This window comes from Lycorma delicatula, chromosome 8 (assembly GCF_047948215.1).
Source record: "Lycorma delicatula isolate Av1 chromosome 8, ASM4794821v1, whole genome shotgun sequence".
Taxonomy (NCBI): Eukaryota; Metazoa; Arthropoda; class Insecta; order Hemiptera; family Fulgoridae; genus Lycorma; species Lycorma delicatula.
In genome coordinates this window covers 29,463,333-29,485,807 of record NC_134462.1, presented here as the reverse complement: position 1 = coordinate 29,485,807, position 22,475 = coordinate 29,463,333, and the positions used below count along the sequence as shown (strand labels likewise).

Genomic DNA, 22,475 nt, shown 5'->3' with positions numbered 1-22,475 from the left:
GTTGAACTCAACACAAAGATGGGACTGCAAGAAAGCCTACAGATTTAAGATTCAATATTTTAGTTCAGTTTTCCTCAGTTACAAAAGAACGAATGTTTTAATAAATTACGTGAAGATTTTAAATTTAATTATACATAACTTTGCCAAAAAGAAGGCAACAATTTCTTCAACATGAATATGACAGTTTCCACATGTCATTCCTGCAAGAAGAAAATATATTCTTTTTTAGGTTATGGTAAATTGTGAGATCATAGTTATCACAGGCACAGATTATCTTTTTATGCCTGATACTCTAAATGATCCTCTAATCATAAAATCACTGATTTTTTTAAGCTGTTTTTTTTTAAATATAAACAACAATACCATGTGGTATATAAAAATTATAGGCGTGGCAGCTTTCTGCGGTTGTACCACGCAGTCAAGGAAGTTAATTCTATGTCAAGGAAAATTCTATGTATACAGCTACTAATAATGTTCTTGTGAAGCTTACAAATACATTCATCATGATTTTTAATTAGTATATTCTAAATTCCATTCTGCATAAAAGCAAGTTTTCTGGATGGTTTTCAAAAGAATCGAGTATGCTTAAAAAAAGATTTGGCATAAAAATATAACAGTCAAGGAAGAGCACTATCAAATATCTTTGTTTTCAGGAGAACAGCTGAGTAGTTGTTAACAGAAAACAAAATTAAAAGATGCAAAAAATCAACTTTGCTCCAAATCATCTGAACTTTTTTACTATCAAATTATTCATGTTGACACTATATGTGTAAGGCTGATAAATAAATAATGATGAGTTTATGGCAGATGCTGGGCTCCTGAGTAATGATCACTGAGGTAGTTAAGTTTCAGTTGGTATATTGACCCATTAGTGGAAATGACCTAGTACATAATTTCAGGGGCAAACCTTTAATTGTTCCAGTGGTAACTGGTCAGATGTTATTAAGCTACTGAAGAACTAAATGCTAGAGCTGCTACTGGAATGGATGGATTATCTCTAATTACAGTAGTCAAGGGTGTTCGTTTCACTGGTATTTCATCAGTTGTTTAATTTCAGGTTAACCAATTTCCAACTGGCTCTTGTAATCAAAATAGCAAAGAAATGGGATTTACATAATGCTAAGCACTACTGAACCATTTCAGTTCTGGCGGTGAATCCCGAAGTTTTTGATTAAGTGGTTCACAGGTTTTTGTAAAGGTTGCAGATAACTAGCATAGATTTACGACCAAAATGCCAACTATAACTAACTACGTGGATATGTTTAATTACATCATGCCTTTCATAAAAATAGAAATCGGGAGGATACTTTTAGATATCTGAAACACAGTTTTGCATGGTAAACTGATCTGCAAGTCGTAAAAGTATGGAGTGACTGGCTTATTATTTAAGTGGATAGTGTCTTATCTGTCAGAGAGAACTTTTAATGTAAAAATTTCTGGAATTTTTTTCAATACAGTTTGCTGCAACTATAGGTGGGCCACAGGGTTTAAATCTTACACCTTTGCTATTTATCAGTGACACCGAGAGCAGATTAATTCTGACTATTTTTTTTTTATGCAAGGTTCTGAAAATTTGGAGAGTTGCTGACACTGTAGATGACATGTTAGCACTTGAGAATACAGACTATTTTTTAGTGGTCTGGTATAAATAAATGCCTGTGAATAGAAATGAAACAGTTATGATATATTTTTTCAGAAAGACTATTGTTATAAAAGTACATTTAGTAAGTTCAAGGTAGTCTTCTTTACAATGTGTTAATACTACAACAGATGCGAATATTCAGATTAATTCATAATTTTTCTTCACAGATCACATTAATTACATAAATGTAAAGATAGAAAAAACCTTGATCTCATTATTATAAATAAGTAAGAATTTCCAAAATCCTAAGTACAATTACATTGTATCAGATGCATGCAAGATTTAGTCTTGAATATTGCTCTATCAATCAGAGTAGTGACTGAATGATTATCAACTACTGACCAGTCTGAAATTGTCCAAAGAGAGTTGGTTAAAATGGTATCAAGTTATGGCAAGTTTTGTAACACCTGATACCAATGAGAACCAGTGAAGCTTATGGAATTTAATATCAATGAAGAGTCTCCATAAAAGAGCAAATTCATTATATATCTATAAGCTTCTGCATGGTTTTGTCCATGGAGATGTATTGATTCTGAAATTTAGCGTACTATTTCCACCAACAAAAAAAAAATTATATGGATGCTAAAACAATTATATTGAGGGTTTGCCTACATTTCACTTCTTACAAGTTGCAAACTAAATGGCAAAAATCGATTTCTTTAACAATCAGCTGTCACTTTTTAAGGCAGACTTGTCAAGATATCTCAAAGCTATCAATTTTTATATATTTGTTTGATGTTATAATAGCGTAGCAAAGTTATTTTACGAACTTGAGAACTACAACTATGTGATACTGTGAATAATATGTGTTTGTGTTATCTATCTTCCATGTATTGGATGTTGAAATGCTACATTTTTATATATAATTTAAACTACTTCATGTTTGATATCTTAAATGTGATTATGTGTATGTAAAAATTTGCTATGGCAAGACCTGTTTTACTTGTAAAATAAAATACAATAAAAAAGAATATTAACAAATTAATACTACTTAATGCAAAAGAATAATAAATCAATTTTTTTCATCTGGCTGCAAATTTCTTTTTAAATTAAAATTGTCATTATTGCTACAATAATAATTAAAAATCAAGATAACTTCTATTTGTGAACATTAAGTTGAAACTAAAAATAAAAACCAAGGATTGCCTAAGAACCAAAAAACTCTCTCAATCAGTGAATTCTGTTTTACAATTCTCCAACAGGTGGTTCATTTACTGATATTACTAATTACTTAGACACTAACTTAAAAACTATTGGTAGCAATTAAGACAATAATAAATTAAATCAGTTTAATAAAAAATAAATAACATTTTTAAAACTTAATATATACCTAATGATAAATAAAAAGTGATATTGCTTAAATATATATTTGATATTATATAAAAAAAAAACCAGAAAAAAGCAACAATATATCCAATCCTTGAGAAAGTTTACAACAATAACAGAACTTATAAAAAATAAATAAAAAAAACAAATAATATAATTATTGAAATCATAGCAACAGTATATACTAAATGGAAGATAAATAGTAAACTATACACTAATTAACTAACTACTAGTTTTTATTATGTGTGAAAATCCTCCACACCACAGAAAAAATTTCTTTCACACAAATAAGACGTAATTATTACATATCCTGTAAATATAAATTGAATATTTTACATGTGACTGCATAAGCTTTTACTTAAAGATATAACTAAGTGTGTTGGGGTGAACATAAAATAAGAATGGTTATAAAATAAATAAATAAAACCGATTATCATTCATTATTCTTGACGAAGAACTTGTTCAGGTGCACTTTCAACGATTAACATGATTGAACCTTGGTCAGTGCTAGCTGTTCTAACACATTCAACTTGATGACTTGTCCAGTCTTTCTTCTGACAGAATGTAGAACAATAAGGAGTACGTCTACACAAAGAGCATTCAGCAAAAGCATCTCGGTTACAGTTAGCACACTAAAGAAACACAATAGAACATTTTAGTAATAAAATTTTAATTAAAAAAAATTCTAAATTCATCCACAATAATAAACAAATAAATACTATCTATACTATGCAAATCTGCTTGTCTTTACATAAAAATTCGGAAATTAATAGCCTAATTTACATGGTTTTGAAGTAAGAGCTTATAAAAAATGTGCTTAGGTCCTAAAATTAACAGTAGCAAAAATGGAAATTACTAAGTTAATACTGCTTTCTCAAACTTTTGTTACAGAAAAAAGAATTCCTTATTAAACAAGACCTTTTATAATATATCTTTAGCACTTTAAGTATGGAAGGCATATTACCCCTTTTCTTTCACTCTGAATATTTAATTTAATTGGTAAACATTTCATTTTAACTATTTAAGATAGGATCATATCATTCATAAATTTATAAAAATAAATGATAAATGAAAAGATTGTCCCCTCAAAATTGTTTAATAAGGTACTAAAAGATCGAGGAAAAAAGTGTATGATATTTAATGCTGATGTAAATGATGTCAGTAACAAGTAGAATAACTACATATATTCATTAATTATGCTAATGTTACTTAACTTTGGTGTTTATATTTGGTATTTATTTCTATTACAATAAAATAAATTAAGGTAACATATACCTTAAAATACAGAGTAAAAAAAATCAATAATATTACTACACACAGACCTAAACAAAAAATAAATAACTCAGAAATTAATTAATTTATGTTTGACTGACTGTCTGAATTAATAAAAAAAAAAATGATGAAGAAAGCAATAATATATGAAATTAATAATAATGTATTTAAACTTTAAAATGCATTATTACTGCATCAGCAAATCTACCAAAGCTGATCCCAAGCTTGTGTTGAGAAAGGAGTAAATAGCTAATCACTTCTGAGTTTTAGTGGGGGTACTGATGATTAATAATTTCCATTAAATGCTCTAGTAATCAGATATATCTGTTTATCTAGTAGCTAGTTCTATCCTTATAAGGGATGGAGACAAGCACTAGGCACTTTAAATTTATTTTGCTGGCTAGGATACAGCAACCCCAACACAAAGATCCCTGGACCTCCAGGTTGCAGGAGGGGGTTAAGCATCAGGTTAATACCTCAACCTAATTAATATTTAAACCTAATGTAAATCCTACAGCACAGTCTTGCAATTAGACATGTAAAACAGAATTTGCAATGGAACAGAAAAAAGAATTGATATCAGACATGGACCAATTACATGTCACTTTATGAAATGTTAGGACTGCAAAGTAGAGAAGTGCTTAAGGCCTTAAAGTAGAAGTTGGAAAGATATGGCGTTTCTAAAGCAGCACTGCATATGAGATGGAGAACCAAGGGGGTGATGATATCAGCAAACTATACTGCTTGCCACAGTAGTAATGAGAACAGTGATTTTGGTGTTGGGTTAATAATCCAGAAACAATCAAAGCCATCCATTCTTGCTTTTGATCCAACTGAAGACAATGGGAAACGAAAGTAGTAAAAACATATGGATCCTCCAGAAAGGAAAGACATACATGTAGAAAAGCCCTCATCAAGGGCTGTAGCACCAGCAGAATTAAAAAAATTATGTAGTAACTGACTAGACATGTAAAAATATCAAAATAATCCTAGATAAACAGTAAACTACATTAATCACAACTTGGTGGTTCCACAACTTGGTTAATAATATTAGTTGTAACACATTTAAGTTGGTTTATGTAGATCAATTAAACCAAACAATATTTTGTGTAGTTTCAGTACAAATTGTTAGCAAACATGTTCCAAAAGTATATGATGAACCATTAGCTGGCTGCCCACTGCACAAACCTATGAATTGAGAGGATGGCTCATGTTCAATATACATTACATAGAGTCAAGCTGTTATATCAGGCGATTCAAAAGAAGTTCACAACTTTAAAAGCATATAAAAATTTATTGAGATAACTTACAGATTTAACTGAGGTCTCATTTCATAGAAAAAAAACCTTAAGTTTGTCACCCAACATTCACTTTGGTTTGATATGCCTTCCACTAGTAATGCAACATACGTCCGCCCAAAAATTCAATTCATTCCAAACTGTAGCTATCAAGTTGGGCGTTACCTCTTCAGCTGCAGCATTAATTTGGAGTCTTCACTCAACAAGATCAGTAGGGAAAGGTAGTACATAAACCTGGTTTAATGAAACCTCAGAAGAAAAAATCTAGCGGGGTGAAATCTGGTAAGCGAGGTGGCCATACAATTGGACATTCATGGCCAATCCAAATGATCTGGGAATCGAGTATAAAGAAAATCTTAAGACTTCCAGGTGGTAATAAGGTAGCAGTGCTCTGTCTTGCTGATAGTAATAGTGTCCATCAGAGTCACCTTCACCTAACTGAGGAATTAGAAGATTTTGAAGCATGTCCAGATAAACAATACCATTTACAGCTGCCTTCTGGAAAAACAGTCTTTCTTTGCTTAGGACACCAAAAACATTGACCTTAAGGCTACCAAGAATGTGCTGTAAAGTTTTATGTGGGTTCTCACTACCCAATAGTTGGCAGTTATGGATGTTCACCTTGCAATTGATGTGATACACTGACTCATCACTAAAGATTGCATTTTCTAAAAACGTATTATTGTCTGCTATTGTATTCATAATTTCCACATAAAACTGCAGTCGAGCAACTTTGTCATCAACTGTAATGTGTTAAACAAAGGTTAGTTTGAATAGATTCAAGTGCAATCGTTTACATAATACGCACCAAACAGTCATTTGTGGAAAGCCAGTCTCATGTGATGCACATTAAGTTGGTTTCTTTGGACTAAATGCAATGCTTTATGCGAGTTGAACAAAACCACCTGTCTCAAAGGTTTGGTGCCAAAAGTAAATTGTATGCCTACTAGGAGGTTCCCTACCATACTCTCTACGAATGTTACGTTGGACTGCAGTTGCTGACTGCAAATCGTATGATCAAAACATAGCGAGCACATTCCACACCAGTAAATGTATCCATTTTTAACAACACTGGTGATAGTGCTGATAGCCAAATTCGGTACTAATGAACTAAATGAGTAAAAACTTGATGTTTTGCTATGAAATGATACCTCAACCAAACCTGTTTGTTATCTAAATAAATTTTTATATGCTTTTAAAATTATGAAGTCCTTTTTGTATATCAAGGGTATTCCATATGTTATCCTGACATAAAAATCTTCTGGGGGTGGGCTACTGTGTCTTTAACCAACCAAATATTGTTACTAATAGCCATATTAATCTGTCATGCTTCAAGAACATGGTATTTCAAAAGGCAATAACCAAAATCAAGCATCATATGTTCATGAAAGGAGGCTGTTGTAGTTATTTCTTTAACTGCTGCATCAGGTTTCCATTTACTGTTAGACCAGGAAGTACATTTTTAATTACACTAATAGTTGGAAGAAATAAAAGTACAACAGGAAATTAAGATGTCAATAAGGCATCAATACCTTTTTACTGTCTGTATTATCTCCTGTGGGTTGTAAACCAACAGTTGCAATTGGATCAACCATATGAACCTGAGTATCAAACACCGCCCTGAAAAAAAATTATATTTTTGTTAAAAAAAAAAAGAGTTATTTTCAAAAATACAAATAAAGAATATATAAATTATCTTAAATGCACATAAACTGTCTATGATTCATAAAAAAATAAGCACTTTATTAAAATATGTTTAAATAACACAATATTAAAAATAAGTTTCTCTAGTATAATTAAATAGTTAAAATACTATCATTTACAAACAAACCTAGACAGAACGAACCTAGAACAAGCAACTTGTGCTTCGACACGTGCAGCAAGTACAGCTTGTTCTTTCTCTCTTTTTAATTCTAACTGCAATCGTTCTCGTTCAACTTTCCAACTTTCACGAAGTTCTTCCACGATTCTTCTAACGGCAGTTGATATCTTTTCAGCCTTCCTAGTCATCTTCGTAAAAAAAAAAAAAGTTAGTATTTTATATATAAATATTTAGTTAAAATTTACAAAATAAATTTATCCTAATTGTTATATTTATATTATTATAAACAAAAAACCATTTAAAATAGAACAATGTATACAATGCTTTAACAGCTACTGTTTATTTTTAACATTGCTCTTGTAAAACATCTTAACTTGGGCTCAAGTTTGACCGAACTGAAACAATACATTAGTTACTGTAACTTCAATCCTCACTTATATCCAGAATTATGTGGTGTGTGGAAGAATACAACTGAACTGATCAGACAAATTTCTAAAGTAGAGTTGAAGATTAACATCATTTTAATGAGTAATGATATAAATCATTCTGTATATAAATTTTTAATTAGTATAATTTTACAAGAACCGTTTTATTATGTTATAATCACTATTTATTAAGTTACTTGAACGTGAAAATAATTAATCTGAGAAAAATTAATCAAATTTTTCAAAGGAGTGAAGTAGTGTCACAAAACAGGAAAATATAACATGAAACTTAAAAATCAAGTGTTTTGTGATTTCATGTGGAAATATATCTACATGGAACTATAATCCCAAGTACCAAAAAACATTTACTGCAAAACTAATACAAATTAAATAAAAAAACCTAACCACTTGATTACTTTGATAACCAACAGTTTATTATGAATTCATTCAGCATCCTTCACAACTCTGATGACTCTCACTACTGTAATGCACATACCTACCTTATTAAATCCAATTCGTTATACTTTTTGAATGGTCCCTTATTGCTTATTATAACAAATGACTTGTCTTTATAACAACATTTAACATAATGAAGTGTGACATTATTATGACATCTATTAAATCCCTTTAATATAAATTAATATTTTATTGCAAATTTTAAAAAAATACTTTATACAACAATTTGGGTGGTCTGTTTCATTACAGCATATATTACATTAGTTTGAATACCTCATGTTTTGTTTACCTGTTCATTGAACAAACTTAACTGTCTACTTTATTGTATGTTTAAAAATACGTATTCACCCAAAATGTATTTTAACTCAAGACAATAAACACTGCCAATTAAACACACAAAAGCTTTCTGATTTGGAATTTATTTATTGTTAATTAAAAGAAAAAAAAATAAATTATTAAAATTATTTCTCGTCATTTTTAATTTTAAACAGAGTGTTTCAGAATGAATATTGGGGTTTTAAAGTTACGTAATAGTTCTCAAGTTTTACATACATTGATTAATTACACATGAAATGAAATGAAAGAGCAACTCAGTTTTATCTCTGTGCAAGATCATAAACTGTTTCCTGTACCTTCAACTTGAAAACACTAGTAGCAAAGATGACAAACCTCCACAGAAAGAGTTCTGTGTTTTGCAAGTTTGCAAAGTGTGAATCTGTAATTACTGTTAAATGTGCATTCTGTTTGAAGTTCCTTTGTGATCCCCCAAGTGAATAACATTCACAGATGGTATAAACAATTTGAAACCACTGGCTGTTTGTAAAGGGAAGGATACAGGATGACCGTGTGTGCCTGAAGATAATGTTGAACATGTAAGATTCTTTTGTGCATAGTCCTAGGAAATGCAATAGGATAGTTTTTTTTTTTTTTTTGCCTTCAGTCATTTGACTGGTTTGATGCAGCTCTCCAAGATTCCCTATCTAGTGCTAGCCCCCTACATCCTACATCCCTAACAATTTGTTTTACATATTCCAAACGTGGCCTGCCGACACAATTTTTTCCTTCTACCTGTCCCTCCAATAATAAAGCGACTATTTCAGGATGTCTTAATAGGTAGCCTATAAGTCTGTCTCTCTTTGTTTAGCTATATTTTTAGAAATGCTTCTTTCTTCATCTACTTGCTGCAACACCTCTTCATTTGTCACTTTATCCACCCATTTGATTTTTAACATTCTCCTATAGCACCGCAATTCAAAAGCTAATCGTCCAAGTTTCACTTCCGTATAAAGCGGATCCAAACATACACTTTCAAAAATCTTTTCTTGACATTTAAATTAATTTTTGATGTAAACAAATTATATTTCTTACTGAAGGCTCGTTTAGCTTGTGCTATTCGGCATTTTATATCGCTCCTGCTTCGTCCATCTTTAGTAATTCTACTTCCCAAATAACAAAATTCTTCTACCTCCATAATTTTTTCTCCTCCTATTTTCACATTCAGTGGTCCATCTTTGTTATTTCTACTACATTTCATTACTTTTGTTTTGTTCTTGTTTATTTTCATGCGATAGTTCTTGCGTAGGACTTCATCTATGCCGTTCATTGTTTCTTCTAAATCCTTTTTACTCTCGGCTAGAATTACTATATCATCAGCAAATCGTAGCATCTTTATCTTTTCACCTTGTACTGTTACTCCGAATCTAAATTGTTCTTTAACATCATTAACTGCTAGTTCCATGTAAAGATCAAAAAGTAACGGAGATAGGGAACATCCTTGTCGGACTCCCTTTCTTATTAGGGCTTCTTTCTTATGTTCTTCAATTGTTATTGTTGCTGTTTGGTTCCTGTACATGTTAGCAATTGTTCTTCTATCTCTGTATTTGAACCCTAATTTTTTTTAAATGCTGAACATTTTATTCCAGTCTACGTTATCGAAAGCCTTTTCTAGGTCTATAAACGCCAAGTATGTTGGTTTGTTTTTCTTTAATCTTCCTTCTACTATTAATCTGAGGCCTAAAATTGCTTCCCTTGTCCCTATACTTTTCCTGAAACCAAATTGGTCTTCTCCTAACACTTCTTCCACTCTCCTCTCAATTCTTCTGTATAAAATTCTAGTTAAGATTTTTGATGCATGACTAGTTAAACTAATTGTTCTGTATTCTTCACATTTATCTGCCCCTGCTTTCTTTGGTATCATAACTATAACACTTTTTTTGAAGTCTGATGGAAATTCCCCATTTTCATAAATATTACACACCAGTTTGTATAATCTATCAATTGCTTCCTCACCTGCACTGCGCAGTAATTCTACAGGTATTCCGTCTATTCCAGGAGCCTTTCTGCCATTTAAATCTTTTAATGCTCTCTTAAATTCAGATCTCAGTATTGTTTCTCCCATTTCATCCTCCTCAACTTCCTCTTCTTCCTCTATAACACCATTTTCTAATTCATTTCCTCCGTATAACTCTTCAATATATTCCACCCATCTATCGACTTTACCTTTCGTATTATATATTGGTGTACCATCTTTGTTTAACACATTATTAGATTTTAATTTATGTACCCCAAAATTTTCCTTAACTTTCCTGTATGCTCCGTCTATTTTACCAATGTTCATTTCTCTTTCCACTTCTGAACACTTTTCTTTAATCCACTCTTCTTTCACCAGTTTGCACTTCCTGTTTATAGCATTTCTTAATTTCCGATAGTTCCTTTTACTTTCTTCATCACTAGCATTCTTATATTTTCTACGTTCATCCATCAGCTGCAATATATCGTCTGAAACCCAAGGTTTTCCACCGGTTCTCTTTATTCCGCCTAAGTTTGCTTCTGCTGATTTAAGAATTTCCTTTTTAACATTCTCCCATTCTTCTTCTACATTTTCTACCTTATCTTTTTTACTCAGACCTCTTGCGATGTCCTCCTCAAAAATCTTCTTTACCTCCTCTTCCTCAAGCTTCTCTAAATTCCACCGATTCATCTGACACCTTTTCTTCAGATTTTTAAACCCCAATCTACATTTCATTATCACCAAATTATGGTCGCTATCAATGTCTGCTCCAGGGTAAGTTTTGCAGTCAACGAGTTGATTTCTAAATCTTTGCTTAACCATGATATAATCTATCTGATACCTTCCAGTATCGCCTGGCTTTTTCCAAGTGTATATTCTTCTATTATGATTTTTAAATTGGGTGTTGGCAATTACTAAATTATACTTCGTGCAAAATTCTATAAGTCGGTCCCCTCTTTCATTCCTTTTGCCCAGCCCGTATTCACCCACTATATTTCCTTCCTTGCCTTTTCCAATGCTTTCATTCCAATCTCCAACTATTATTAAATTTTCATCTCCTTTTACGTGTTTAATTGCTTCATCAATCTCTTCGTATACACACTCTACCTCATCATCATCATGGGCGCTTGTAGGCATATAGACGTTAACAATCGTTGTCGGTTTAGGTTTTGATTTTATCCTTATTACAATGATTCTATCGCTATGCGCAATAGGATAGCTAGCTGCAAATTTTCCTCAACTGCAATACAAACCACAAAACTTTATTTGGTAACAAGACTGTGCACTTCCTCAATAGCATAACACTGTACACGACTGGTTGAATGAAATTCTCCCTAACCAATTAATTGGTCACCAGATGACAATTGGAGACCAGATGACAGGGCTTGTCTGCCACAGCCTCCAAGTTTGCCGATCTGATTCTGTGAGATTTTTTTCTTCGGGGGTTTATAAAGGAGCAAGTGAATGTGCTACTGTTACCAGCTGACCTATCCAACTTGACACAGGAATGAAGCAGTTATCGCATCAATTACTCCAGACTTGCCGATTAAAGTATGGGATGAACTCTCCAATCGCCTGAATGTGTGCCATGTGACGAATGGTGCTCACATTTAACACTTATAGAAAAAAACTGTTCAAGTTAATCTTTCATTTCATGGGTGCTTATTTTAGAGTTTTTGTAGTAGATGTTTTTTTTTAGAGTGATAGAACTTTCAGCTGAAAAAACATAAAAAGGTAAGTTTGAAGCCAATTTTGTTTTTATCTGAAAGATTCTGACATTTAATCTTTGACAATAATTTCCAGCATAAGACCACCACGACTAGCTTTGATGAACCTTATTCGATTAGTCTAATTTTAAACCACTTTTTCAAGTAATTGGGGACATATTTTATTAATAACACAAGTTATGTATGTTTTCAAAGCATCAATTTTTGCTGGTTCATCAGCATAAACCAGAGACTTCACATATTTCCAAAGAAAATAATCCACTAGCATTAGGTCACATCACTTGGAGGCCAATTCACTGGACCATTTCAAGAAATAATTTTGTTGCTAAATTGCTGTTTCAATAAACTGATTGTTTCGGTAGCAGTATGAGGTGTGGCACCAACCATCCACTGAAACCAAAACTGTTACAGGTTGATGTCATGAAATTTGAAAACAAATAATCACTGATCATTGGTCTGTAACGACTACAATTGACAGTATCATGCACTCCGGCCTCACTTTTAAATAAATAAAGACTGACGATGCCTCCAGCATGTAACCCACACCATACAGTGCATTTTTCAGGAATGCAATGGAGACTCATATATTTCCTGAGGATTGATCTTACTCAATGTATAGTAATTGTGCTAGTTGACATAACCATTTAAACAGAATTGAGCTTAGTTACTAAACAAGATTTTCGATAAATAAGTGGATCAGTTTCCAATTGATGTAGGCACCATTCACCAAACTTTTTTTTTGTCTTCAGTCATTTGACTGGTTTGATGCAGCTCTCCAAGATTCCCTATCTAGTGCTAGTCGTTTCATTTCGGTATACCCCCTATATCCTACATCCCTAACAATTTGTTTTACATATTCTAAACGTGGCCTGCCTACACAATTTTTTCCTTCTACCTGTCCTTCCAATATTAAAGTGACTATTCCAGGATGACTTAGTATGTGGCCTATAAGTCTGTCTCTTCTTTTAACTATATCTTTCCAAATGCTTCTTTCTTCATCGATTTGCCGTAACACCTCTTTATTTGTCACTTTATCCACCCATCTGATTTTTAACATTCTCCTATAGCACCACATTTCAAAAGCTTCTCAGATACTCCGATTGTCCAAGTTTCACTTCCGTATAAAGCGACAATCCAAACATATACTTTCAAAAATCTTTTCTTGACATTTAAATTAATTTTTGATGTAAACAAATTATATTTCTTACTGAAGGCTCGTTTCGCTTGTGCTATTCGACATTTTATATCGCTCCTGCTTCGTCCATCTTTAGTAATTCTACTTCCCAAATAACAAAATTCTTCTACCTCCATAATTTTTTCTCCTCCTATTTTCACATTCAGTGGTCCATCTTTGTTATTTCTACTACATTTCATTACTTTTGTTTTGTTCTTGTTTATTTTCATGCGATAGTTCTTGCGTAGGACTTCATCCATGCCATTCATTGTTTCTTCTAAATTCTTTTTACTCTCAGCTATTATTACAATATCATCAGCAAATCGTAGCATCTTTATCTTTTCACCTTGTACTGTTACTCTGAATCTAAATTGTTCTTTAACATCATTAACTGCTAGTTCCATGTAAAGATTAAAAAGTAACAGGGATAGGGAACATTCTTGTCGGACTCCCTTTCTTATTACGGCTTCTTCCTTATGTTCTTCAATTATTACTGTTGCTGTTTGGTTCCTGTAAATGTTAGCAATTTTTCTTCTATCGCTGTATTTGAACCCTAATTTTTTTTAAATGCTGAACATTTTATTCCAGTCTACGTTATTGAATGCCTTTTCTAGGTCTATAAATGCCAAGTATGTTGGTTTGTTTTTCTTTAATCTTCCTTCTACTATTAATCTGAGGCCTAAAATTACTTCCCTTGTCCCTATACTTTTCCTGAAACCAAATAGGTCATCTCCTAACACTCCTTCTGTACTCTCCTCTCAATTCTTCTGTATAGAATTCTAGTTTTTTGAAGATTTTTGATACATGACTAGTTAAACTAATTGTTCTGTATTCTTCACATTTATCTGCTCCTGCTTTCTTTGGTATCATGACTATAACACTTTTTTGAAGTCTGACGGAACATCCCTTTTTTCATAAATATTACACACCATTTTGTATAATCTATCAATCGCTTCCTCACCTGCACTGCGCAGTAATTCTACAGGTATTCCGTCTATTCCAGGAGCCTTTCTGCCATTCAAATATTTTAATGCTCTCTTAAATTCAGATCTCAGTATTGTTTCTCCCATTTCATCCTCTTCAACTTCTTCTTCTTCCTCTATAACACCATTTTCTAATTCATTTCCTCCGTATAACTCTTCAATATATTCCACCAACCTATCGACTTTACCTTTCGTATTATAAATCGGTGTACCATCTTTGTTTAACACATTATTAACAATCGTTGTCAGTTTAGGTTTTGATTTTATCCTTATTACAATGATTCTATCACAATGCATTTTGAAATACTCCACTCTCTTCCCTATCTTCTTGTTCATTATGAAACCTACTCCTGCCTGCCCATTATTTGAAGCTGAGTTAATTATTCATCAAACAAACAATGCTTATTATGGTCTTGTGACTTCAGTTCTTGTACTAATTGCATCTTCTACGGATGTAGACCAAGATCTTTACGTAAAATTTTTCATATAGTGGATGGACAAGTCCAATTTGTTGAGAATGGCAACGAATACACACACTCAAATCTTCTTCAACACTATCACTGACAGCACTGATATTTTTGTGTGTACATACAGATATTTGTCTTGTTGGTTTTTCACTGAACAGAGTAAATGTTTTTTTGAAATTTATCAATAGTTTGACGAATAAGTTGCTCTGATGGACGATTATGTGCACCATAAAAATTACGAAGTTCTCTATACATTTGGCGAACAGAACATTAATTTTAGAAATATATTTTCACAATTTGTAAATGTTGTTGTGGCATCAGTTTTTCCATGATAATTTGCCAATGCTCACTGATTTGAAATGACAAAACAAAATGTCATCAAAACAAAACAAATGACAGCTACCTCTATCAAAAGTTCTATCACTCTAAAAAAAAAAAACACTTCTTGTAATTTATCAACATAAGTAAAACTTAATAATTATTACATAACTTTAAAACCCCAATAATCATTTTGAAACACACGGTATAAAAAGGTCTTTTAAAAATTACTCTTCTAAGAAACACAAGCGTAAGGAAAGAGGTTAATTCTAAAACAATGACGGTGACTTTCTTGAAAGTGACATAATTACTTCATTAAAATTTATAGCAAAAAAAACACAATAGAGAAAAAGTCCCACTTATTTTCAATTTTTAATTCTAATTTTTTTGCTTCACTAGAACCTTAATTTTGGACCAATTTTGCACCACAAAATTATACTTATAAGTCCTGAGTTTATATTACTATTTTCCTGTCTAGATAGTGCTAAAGCAGAGCTATACCATAGAGGAGAAAGTACTGTAATCGCTTCAATTTGGGCATATGCGGTTTTAACCAGATCTTGACATTTTGGCACTAAGGAAGCCAAAAAAAACCTGGATGGAAATTTTCTGGTTGTTAATATTCGTATGTACGTGTGTTCGGTGTTGGCCTCTAAATCAACTTATATCTCTAGAACTACTGGACTGATTTTGACCAAACTTGGTCAGATTAATTCTATATATGGGGCATTGATGCCATTAAATTTTCAACTTAAAACGTTAAGGGGGTGAGGGTGCAGACCAAGGTCACCCTCAATATCTCGAGCTTTCGCCTAATCAAGGTCATATTTTTCTTAGGCATATTTTTTAATTAAGGAATAACAATATTTGTAAAAAAACTTTGGCAAAATCGCGCCCCTACCCCAAAAAATATTCTAGACTATTGCTGTTATAGTCACAGGTGAGCAGTAGAATTAAATAAATGAATAATATTTATAGTGTAAAAGAGTAACTTGATCTGGCTGGGTCTTGAACTCGATCGCCCAGTTGACTCAATGACTGGTGTAGCCTCACGGCTAAACCAGTCTGCCAACTGTACAAGCAAAATTTGTTTTATACAAGTTGTGAAATTACATTAGTTTAATTAGTGCCAACTATTGCCGCTAGTACTGCTGCCACACTCATGCGAATTAAATACGGTATGTGCGCTTTAGTTAGAATCAATGAATTACATAAATAAAAAAATATTATACTTAAATAAAATTACAAATATTTTATATTAGGTTGCATGTGTATGTTGTACATCAGAAACAACCCACAGTTGAAGGACTTTCCTGGAAGATAGCTTTAGCCGCGTGATGGGAAAGTTCTACAACTGTGTTGTCAGCTTTTTTTTTTTAATATAAATAATATTTAATTTGACAGAAACGTGAACTATATTTTTCTTTTTTTGTAATAAGATTTTTAGGAGCATCATAACATCAAAATCATAATAATAGTATAATTACACAGTCATGCATGCACATACACGAACACATGTAAGAAGAAAATATATTAACCTCATCTAACTTCTTGAAGAGTTCCTGATTTCCAGCAGTTCCAGTAGACTGAAATTCATCAGAAGATTGGGGATTATTATTATTGCTTGTATTTGAAGCTGATGCAGCATTTGGAGATGTTACTTCATTATTTGTACTAGCAACAAAATGATTTGTGCCATTCCAACCATCCTTTACATTTGTCAGCATTTCTAAACAAAATAATTCAGACTAAATTAAATAAGAAATATGATTTAATTTAAAAGAAAACATAGAGCAGAGAAATAATTACTAGAATGGAAGATTTGTAATAACAGACTTAATACCTAATGTGAAGATATATCACAGCAGTAGTAAAAAGAATCAGATAGCTTACGCTAGAGTTAAAAGTTCCCAACTAAACTCAATTAAAAATCAGTAATTGTGGGCCCAAGTGTCCTCAACTTTTTCAAATCTCCTAATCTATTTCAAATTGAAGTCTGTTGAAAAATATGAAATATAATTAATAAAAATCCAATTTTCAAGTCGGAAGACTGAAATTACCTTAGTATTCTTCCTCAGAATCAATAATGGCAATAACATTGTTATCAGCTGTTTTGGGCAACTCCATAATATAATCAGGATACAATAAAGCAAGACTGAACCATATTTGATGAACTCAGGTCTTGTTGTCCCTGTATTTTATTTTGAAAAAGAACTCTGACAAATGCCCGTATAAGTGGTACTTACAATTTCTGTACAGAGGAATGTTTGAACGCACTTCTCACTACGTACGCTCGATTGTCTGGATATGACCCCATGTCCAGATGTTTTTTTTTTTTTTTTGTCTTCAGTCATTTGACTGGTTTGATGCAGCTCTCCAAGATTCCCTATCTAGTGCTAGTCGTTTCATTTCAGTATACCCTCTACATCCTACATCCCCAACAATTTGTTTTACATACTCCAAACGTGGCCTGCCTACACAATTTTTCCCTTCTACCTGTCCTTCCAATATTAAAGCGACTATTCCAGGATGCCTTAGTATGTGGCCTATAAGTCTGTCTCTTCTTTTAACTATATTTTTCCAAATGCTTCTTTCTTCATCTATTTGCCGCAATACCTCTTCATTTGTCACTTTATCCACCCATCTGATTTTTAACATTCTCCTATAGCACCACATTTCAAAAGCTTCTAATCTTTTCTTCTCAGATACTCCGATTGTCCAAGTTTCACTTCCATATAAAGCGACACTCCAAACATACACTTTCAAAAATCTTTTCCTGACATTTAAATTCATTTTTGATGTAAACAAATTATATTTCTTACTGAAGGCTCGTTTAGCTTGTGCTATTCGGCATTTTATATCGCTCCTGCTTCGTCCATCTTTAGTAATTTTACTTCCCAAATAACAAAATTCTTCTACCTCCATAATCTTTTCTCCTCCTATTTTCACATTCAGTGGTCCATCTTTGTTATTTCTACTACATTTCATTACTTTTGTTTTGTTCTTGTTTATTTTCATGCGATAGTTCTTGCGTAGGACTTCATCTATGCCATTCATTGTTTCTTCTAAATCCTTTTTACTCTCGGCTAGAATTACTATATCATCAGCAAATCGTAGCATCTTTATCTTTTCACCTTGTACTGTTACTCCGAATCTAAATTGTTCTTTAATATCATTAACTGCTAGTTCCATGTAAAGATTAAAAAGTAACGGAGATAGGGAACATCCTTGTCGGACTCCCTTTCTTATTAGGGCTTCTTTCTTATGTTCTTCAATTGTTATTGTTGCTGTTTGGTTCCTGTACATGTTAGCAATTGTTCTTCTATCTCTGTATTTGAACCCTAATTTTTTTAAAATGCTGAACATTTTATTCCAATCTACGTTATCGAAAGCCTTTTCTAGGTCTATAAACGCCAAGTATGTTGGTTTGTTTTTCTTTAATCTTCCTTCTACTATTAATCTGAGGCCTAAAATTGCTTCCCTTGTCCCTATACTTTTCCTGAAACCAAATTGGTCTTCTCCTAACACTTCTTCCACTCTCCTCTCAATTCTTCTGTATAAAATTCTAGTTAAGATTTTTGATGCATGACTAGTTAAACTAATTGTTCTGTATTCTTCACATTTATCTGCCCCTGCTTTCTTTGGTATCATAACTATAACACTTTTTTTGAAGTCTGACGGAAATTCCCCTTTTTCATAAATATTACACACCAGTTTGTATAATCTATCAATCGCTTCCTCACCTGCACTGCGCAGTAATTCTACAGGTATTCCGTCTATTCCAGGAGCCTTTCTGCCATTTAAATCTTTTAATGCTCTCTTAAATTCAGATCTCAGTATTGTTTCTCCCATTTCATCCTCCTCAACTTCCTCTTCTTCCTCTATAACACCATTTTCTAATTCATTTCCTCCGTATAACTCTTCAATATATTCCACCCATCTATCGACTTTACCTTTCGTATTATATATTGGTGTACCATCTTTGTTTAACACATTATTAGATTTTAATTTATGTACCCCAAAATTTTCCTTAACTTTCCTGTATGCTCCGTCAATTTTACCAATGTTCATTTCTCTTTCCACTTCTGAACACTTTTCTTTAATCCACTCTTCTTTCGCCAGTTTGCATTTCCTATTTATAGCATTTCTTAATTGCCGATAGTTCCTTTTACTTTCTTCATCATTAGCATTCTTATATTTTCTACGTTCATCCATCAGCTGCAATATATCGTCTGAAACCCAAGGTTTTCTACCAGTTCTCTTTATTCCGCCTAAGTTTGCTTCAGCTGATTTAAGAATTTCCTTTTTAACATTCTCCCATTCTTCTTCTACATTTTCTACCATATCTTTTTTACTCAGACCTCTTGCGATGTCCTCCTCAAAAATCTTCTTTACCTCCTCTTCCTCAAGCTTCTCTAAATTCCACCGATTCATCTGACAACTTTTCTTCAGGTTTTTAAACCCCAATCTACATTTCATTATCACCAAATTATGGTCGCTATCAATGTCTGCTCCAGGGTAAGTTTTGCAGTCAACGAGTTGATTTCTAAATCTTTGCTTAACCATGATATAATCTATCTGATACCTTCCAGTATCGCCTGGCTTTTTCCAAGTGTATATTCTTCTATTATGATTTTTAAATTGGGTGTTGGCAATTACTAAATTATACTTCGTGCAAAATTCTATAAGTCGGTCCCCTCTTTCATTCCTTTTGCCCAGCCCATATTCACCCACTATATTTCCTTCCTTGCCTTTTCCAATGCTTGCATTCCAATCTCCAACTATTATTAAATTTTCATCTCCCTTTACGTGTTTAATTGCTTCATCAATCTCTTCGTATACACACTCTACCTCATCATCATCATGGGCGCTTGTAGGCATATAAACGTTAACAATCGTTGTCGGTTTAGGTTTTGATTTTATCCTTATTACAATGATTCTATCGCTATGCGTTTTGAAATACTCCACTCTCCTCCCTATCTTCTTGTTCATCACGAAACCTACTCCTGCCTGCCCATTATTTGACGCTGAGTTAATTACTCTAAAATCACCTGACCAAAAGTCGCCTTCCTCTTCCCACCGAACCTCACTAATTCCTACTATATCCACATTCACCCTATCCATTTCCCTTTTTAAATTTTCTAGCCTACCAACCTTTTTTAAGCTTCTAACATTCCACGCTCCGACTCGTAGAATGTTATTTTTTAATTTTCTGGTGACCCCTTCCTTAGTAGTCCCCACCCGGAGATCCGAACGGGGGACTATTTTACCTCCGGAATATTTTACCAAGGAAGGCGCCTCCATTGTTGCTATGTGAAAATGCAGAGAGCCACATTTTCTTGGAAAAAAAGCAGCTGTAGTTTTCCATTGCTTTCAGCTGCGCAGTACTCAGAGTACTGAGTGATGTTGATACGGCCGTTTAAGTCATTGTGACTCACGCCCCTAACAACTACTGAAAGAGCTGCTGCCCTCTTTCAGGAATCATTCCTTAGTCTGGCTCTCAAACAGATACCTCTCCGATATGGTTGCACCTTCGGTCCAGCTACTCTGTATCCCTGAGCACTCAAGCCCCCTCACCAACGGCAAGGTCTCATGATTCATAGAGGAGGATTCATAGAGGAGGTCCAGATGTATAAAATTATATTTGTAGTTCACCGTTAAATGTTGGTAGCCCTCGTGTTGCGAACGATTTTGCTAACAATTATTGTACTGGGAAGAATATACTTTTGTATGATAGACAATAAGGTGGCGTGTCTACGTGTTGCAACAGGAACCAATAATACTGCTTTTGTTTTTTGTTCAATGCAACTGAAAACCCAAGTACCATTAATAGTTCTTGCTCTATTATATTTTCTCTTTCCTAATTCAGCTACGCTGATTTTGATGATTTTGCTAGGTCCTCCTATCAGTACTGGATTTGAACAAAACAATTGAAAAAACTTCACAGAAATAATGACCTAAACTAACCTAATTTTTTTTTAACCTCTGGGACCACCGTCAGGTATTGCTTCAGAGGATGAAATGAATTATTTGTAGCATGAATGAAAATGCCATGTCTTCAAAGCATGAGGATTCAAACCTGGAATCTCCGGATTATAGGCAGAAACATTATAACTCATGCCATGGAGGACAGCGAACCTAACCTAACCTTTCCGACGACTACTTTATGTTTTTCTGTTTTGAACTAGTTCAATTGTCCATTATATTCCAATATAAGAGATATTTAAGTTGAGGATATTCAGGGTCACAATTACACAAAAATCTTATTAACGTTAACTAAAAGTGAATTAAATTCCTTTCAGGCTGGCCTCCATGGCACGAGTGGTAGCGTCTTGGCTTTTCATCTGGAGGTCCTGGGTTCAAATCCTGGTCAGGCATGGCATTTTCACACACACTACAAATCATATTCATCTCATACTCTAAAGCAATACCTAACGGTGGTCCCGGAGGTTAAAAAAAATAAATTTCTTTGAGACCAAGGAATTAAACATTGTACCGCTGCATGTAGCTGACCCGTGAGTTAGTTAGTTTCAATAATATTTCCGTCCTCAATGTGCCTACACTGTGTCTTATGAAATAAATAAAATCTTACATTTTCATTTTTAAAGTAATGTTGAATTTATTTTTTTGCTAACCTATTAAGTAAAATTAACTAATTTTCAGTACACTGCGACTTGTCAAAATGTTGTTTCTTTTTTTAACATACATATTTGAAAATATTATAGTCTTTAGATGTTCAATATATGTTATAAAAACATACAATAAATATTAAAGTATATAAACAAACAAATCTTTGTCATGCACAATTTATAACCAATTCATGAAACAGCTGGTCTGGTCATAATTATTTTTTCTTATGATCTAACTGGTTAATTTTTTTAATTTTATTTTTTAGATATTATTAATACATTAAGAAGAATTGTTTTATATCAAACATTTTTAAAAATCTCATTCTAATAGATGTTAAAATAATAGAAGTGATATGAAGTTTTGAAACAGACAGACAAAGGTCTGGTCTCCAATATGTATTGGTCAAAAAAAAAAAAAAAAAAATATATATATATACACTAGTCAGTTGGGTCTCCCCCCCATTCATGAAGGTCAGCCCAGGAGCTCCCCGAGGTTGCGGAGTACTCTTTGTTTGGCATTACCATCTAACCAAAGGACTCCATCCTCTGTACTCCTGCAGTGTTCTTTCCCTGATGGTTGTGAGAATAATAATGACAAATAACATTAATTAAAAGTATTCAGGCTTTACAGAAACCCAAAAGAAAA

The 22,475-nt window shown here is 32.9% G+C and overlaps 1 protein-coding gene across 4 annotated transcripts in view; it reads right to left on the bottom strand.

The window, feature by feature from the left end:
- Nucleotides 1-406: 406 nt before the first annotated feature.
- Nucleotides 407-22,475, bottom strand: part of LOC142329211 (deformed epidermal autoregulatory factor 1-like) — a 34,069-nt gene continuing 12,000 nt past the window's right edge. For 3 of the 4 annotated variants that reach the window (XM_075373614.1, XM_075373613.1, XM_075373616.1), the window contains 4 exons: nucleotides 16,739-16,929; nucleotides 7,370-7,548; nucleotides 7,071-7,158; nucleotides 407-3,600 (listed from right to left, as the gene is read on the bottom strand). In XM_075373614.1, the coding sequence (XP_075229729.1) occupies nucleotides 3,409-3,600; nucleotides 7,071-7,158; nucleotides 7,370-7,548; nucleotides 16,739-16,929 (650 nt within the window). In that variant the 3' untranslated portion in view covers nucleotides 407-3,408. The remainder of the gene's footprint in view (nucleotides 3,601-7,070; nucleotides 7,159-7,369; nucleotides 7,549-16,738; nucleotides 16,930-22,475) is intronic. The other variant, XM_075373615.1, reaches the window with a different exon arrangement.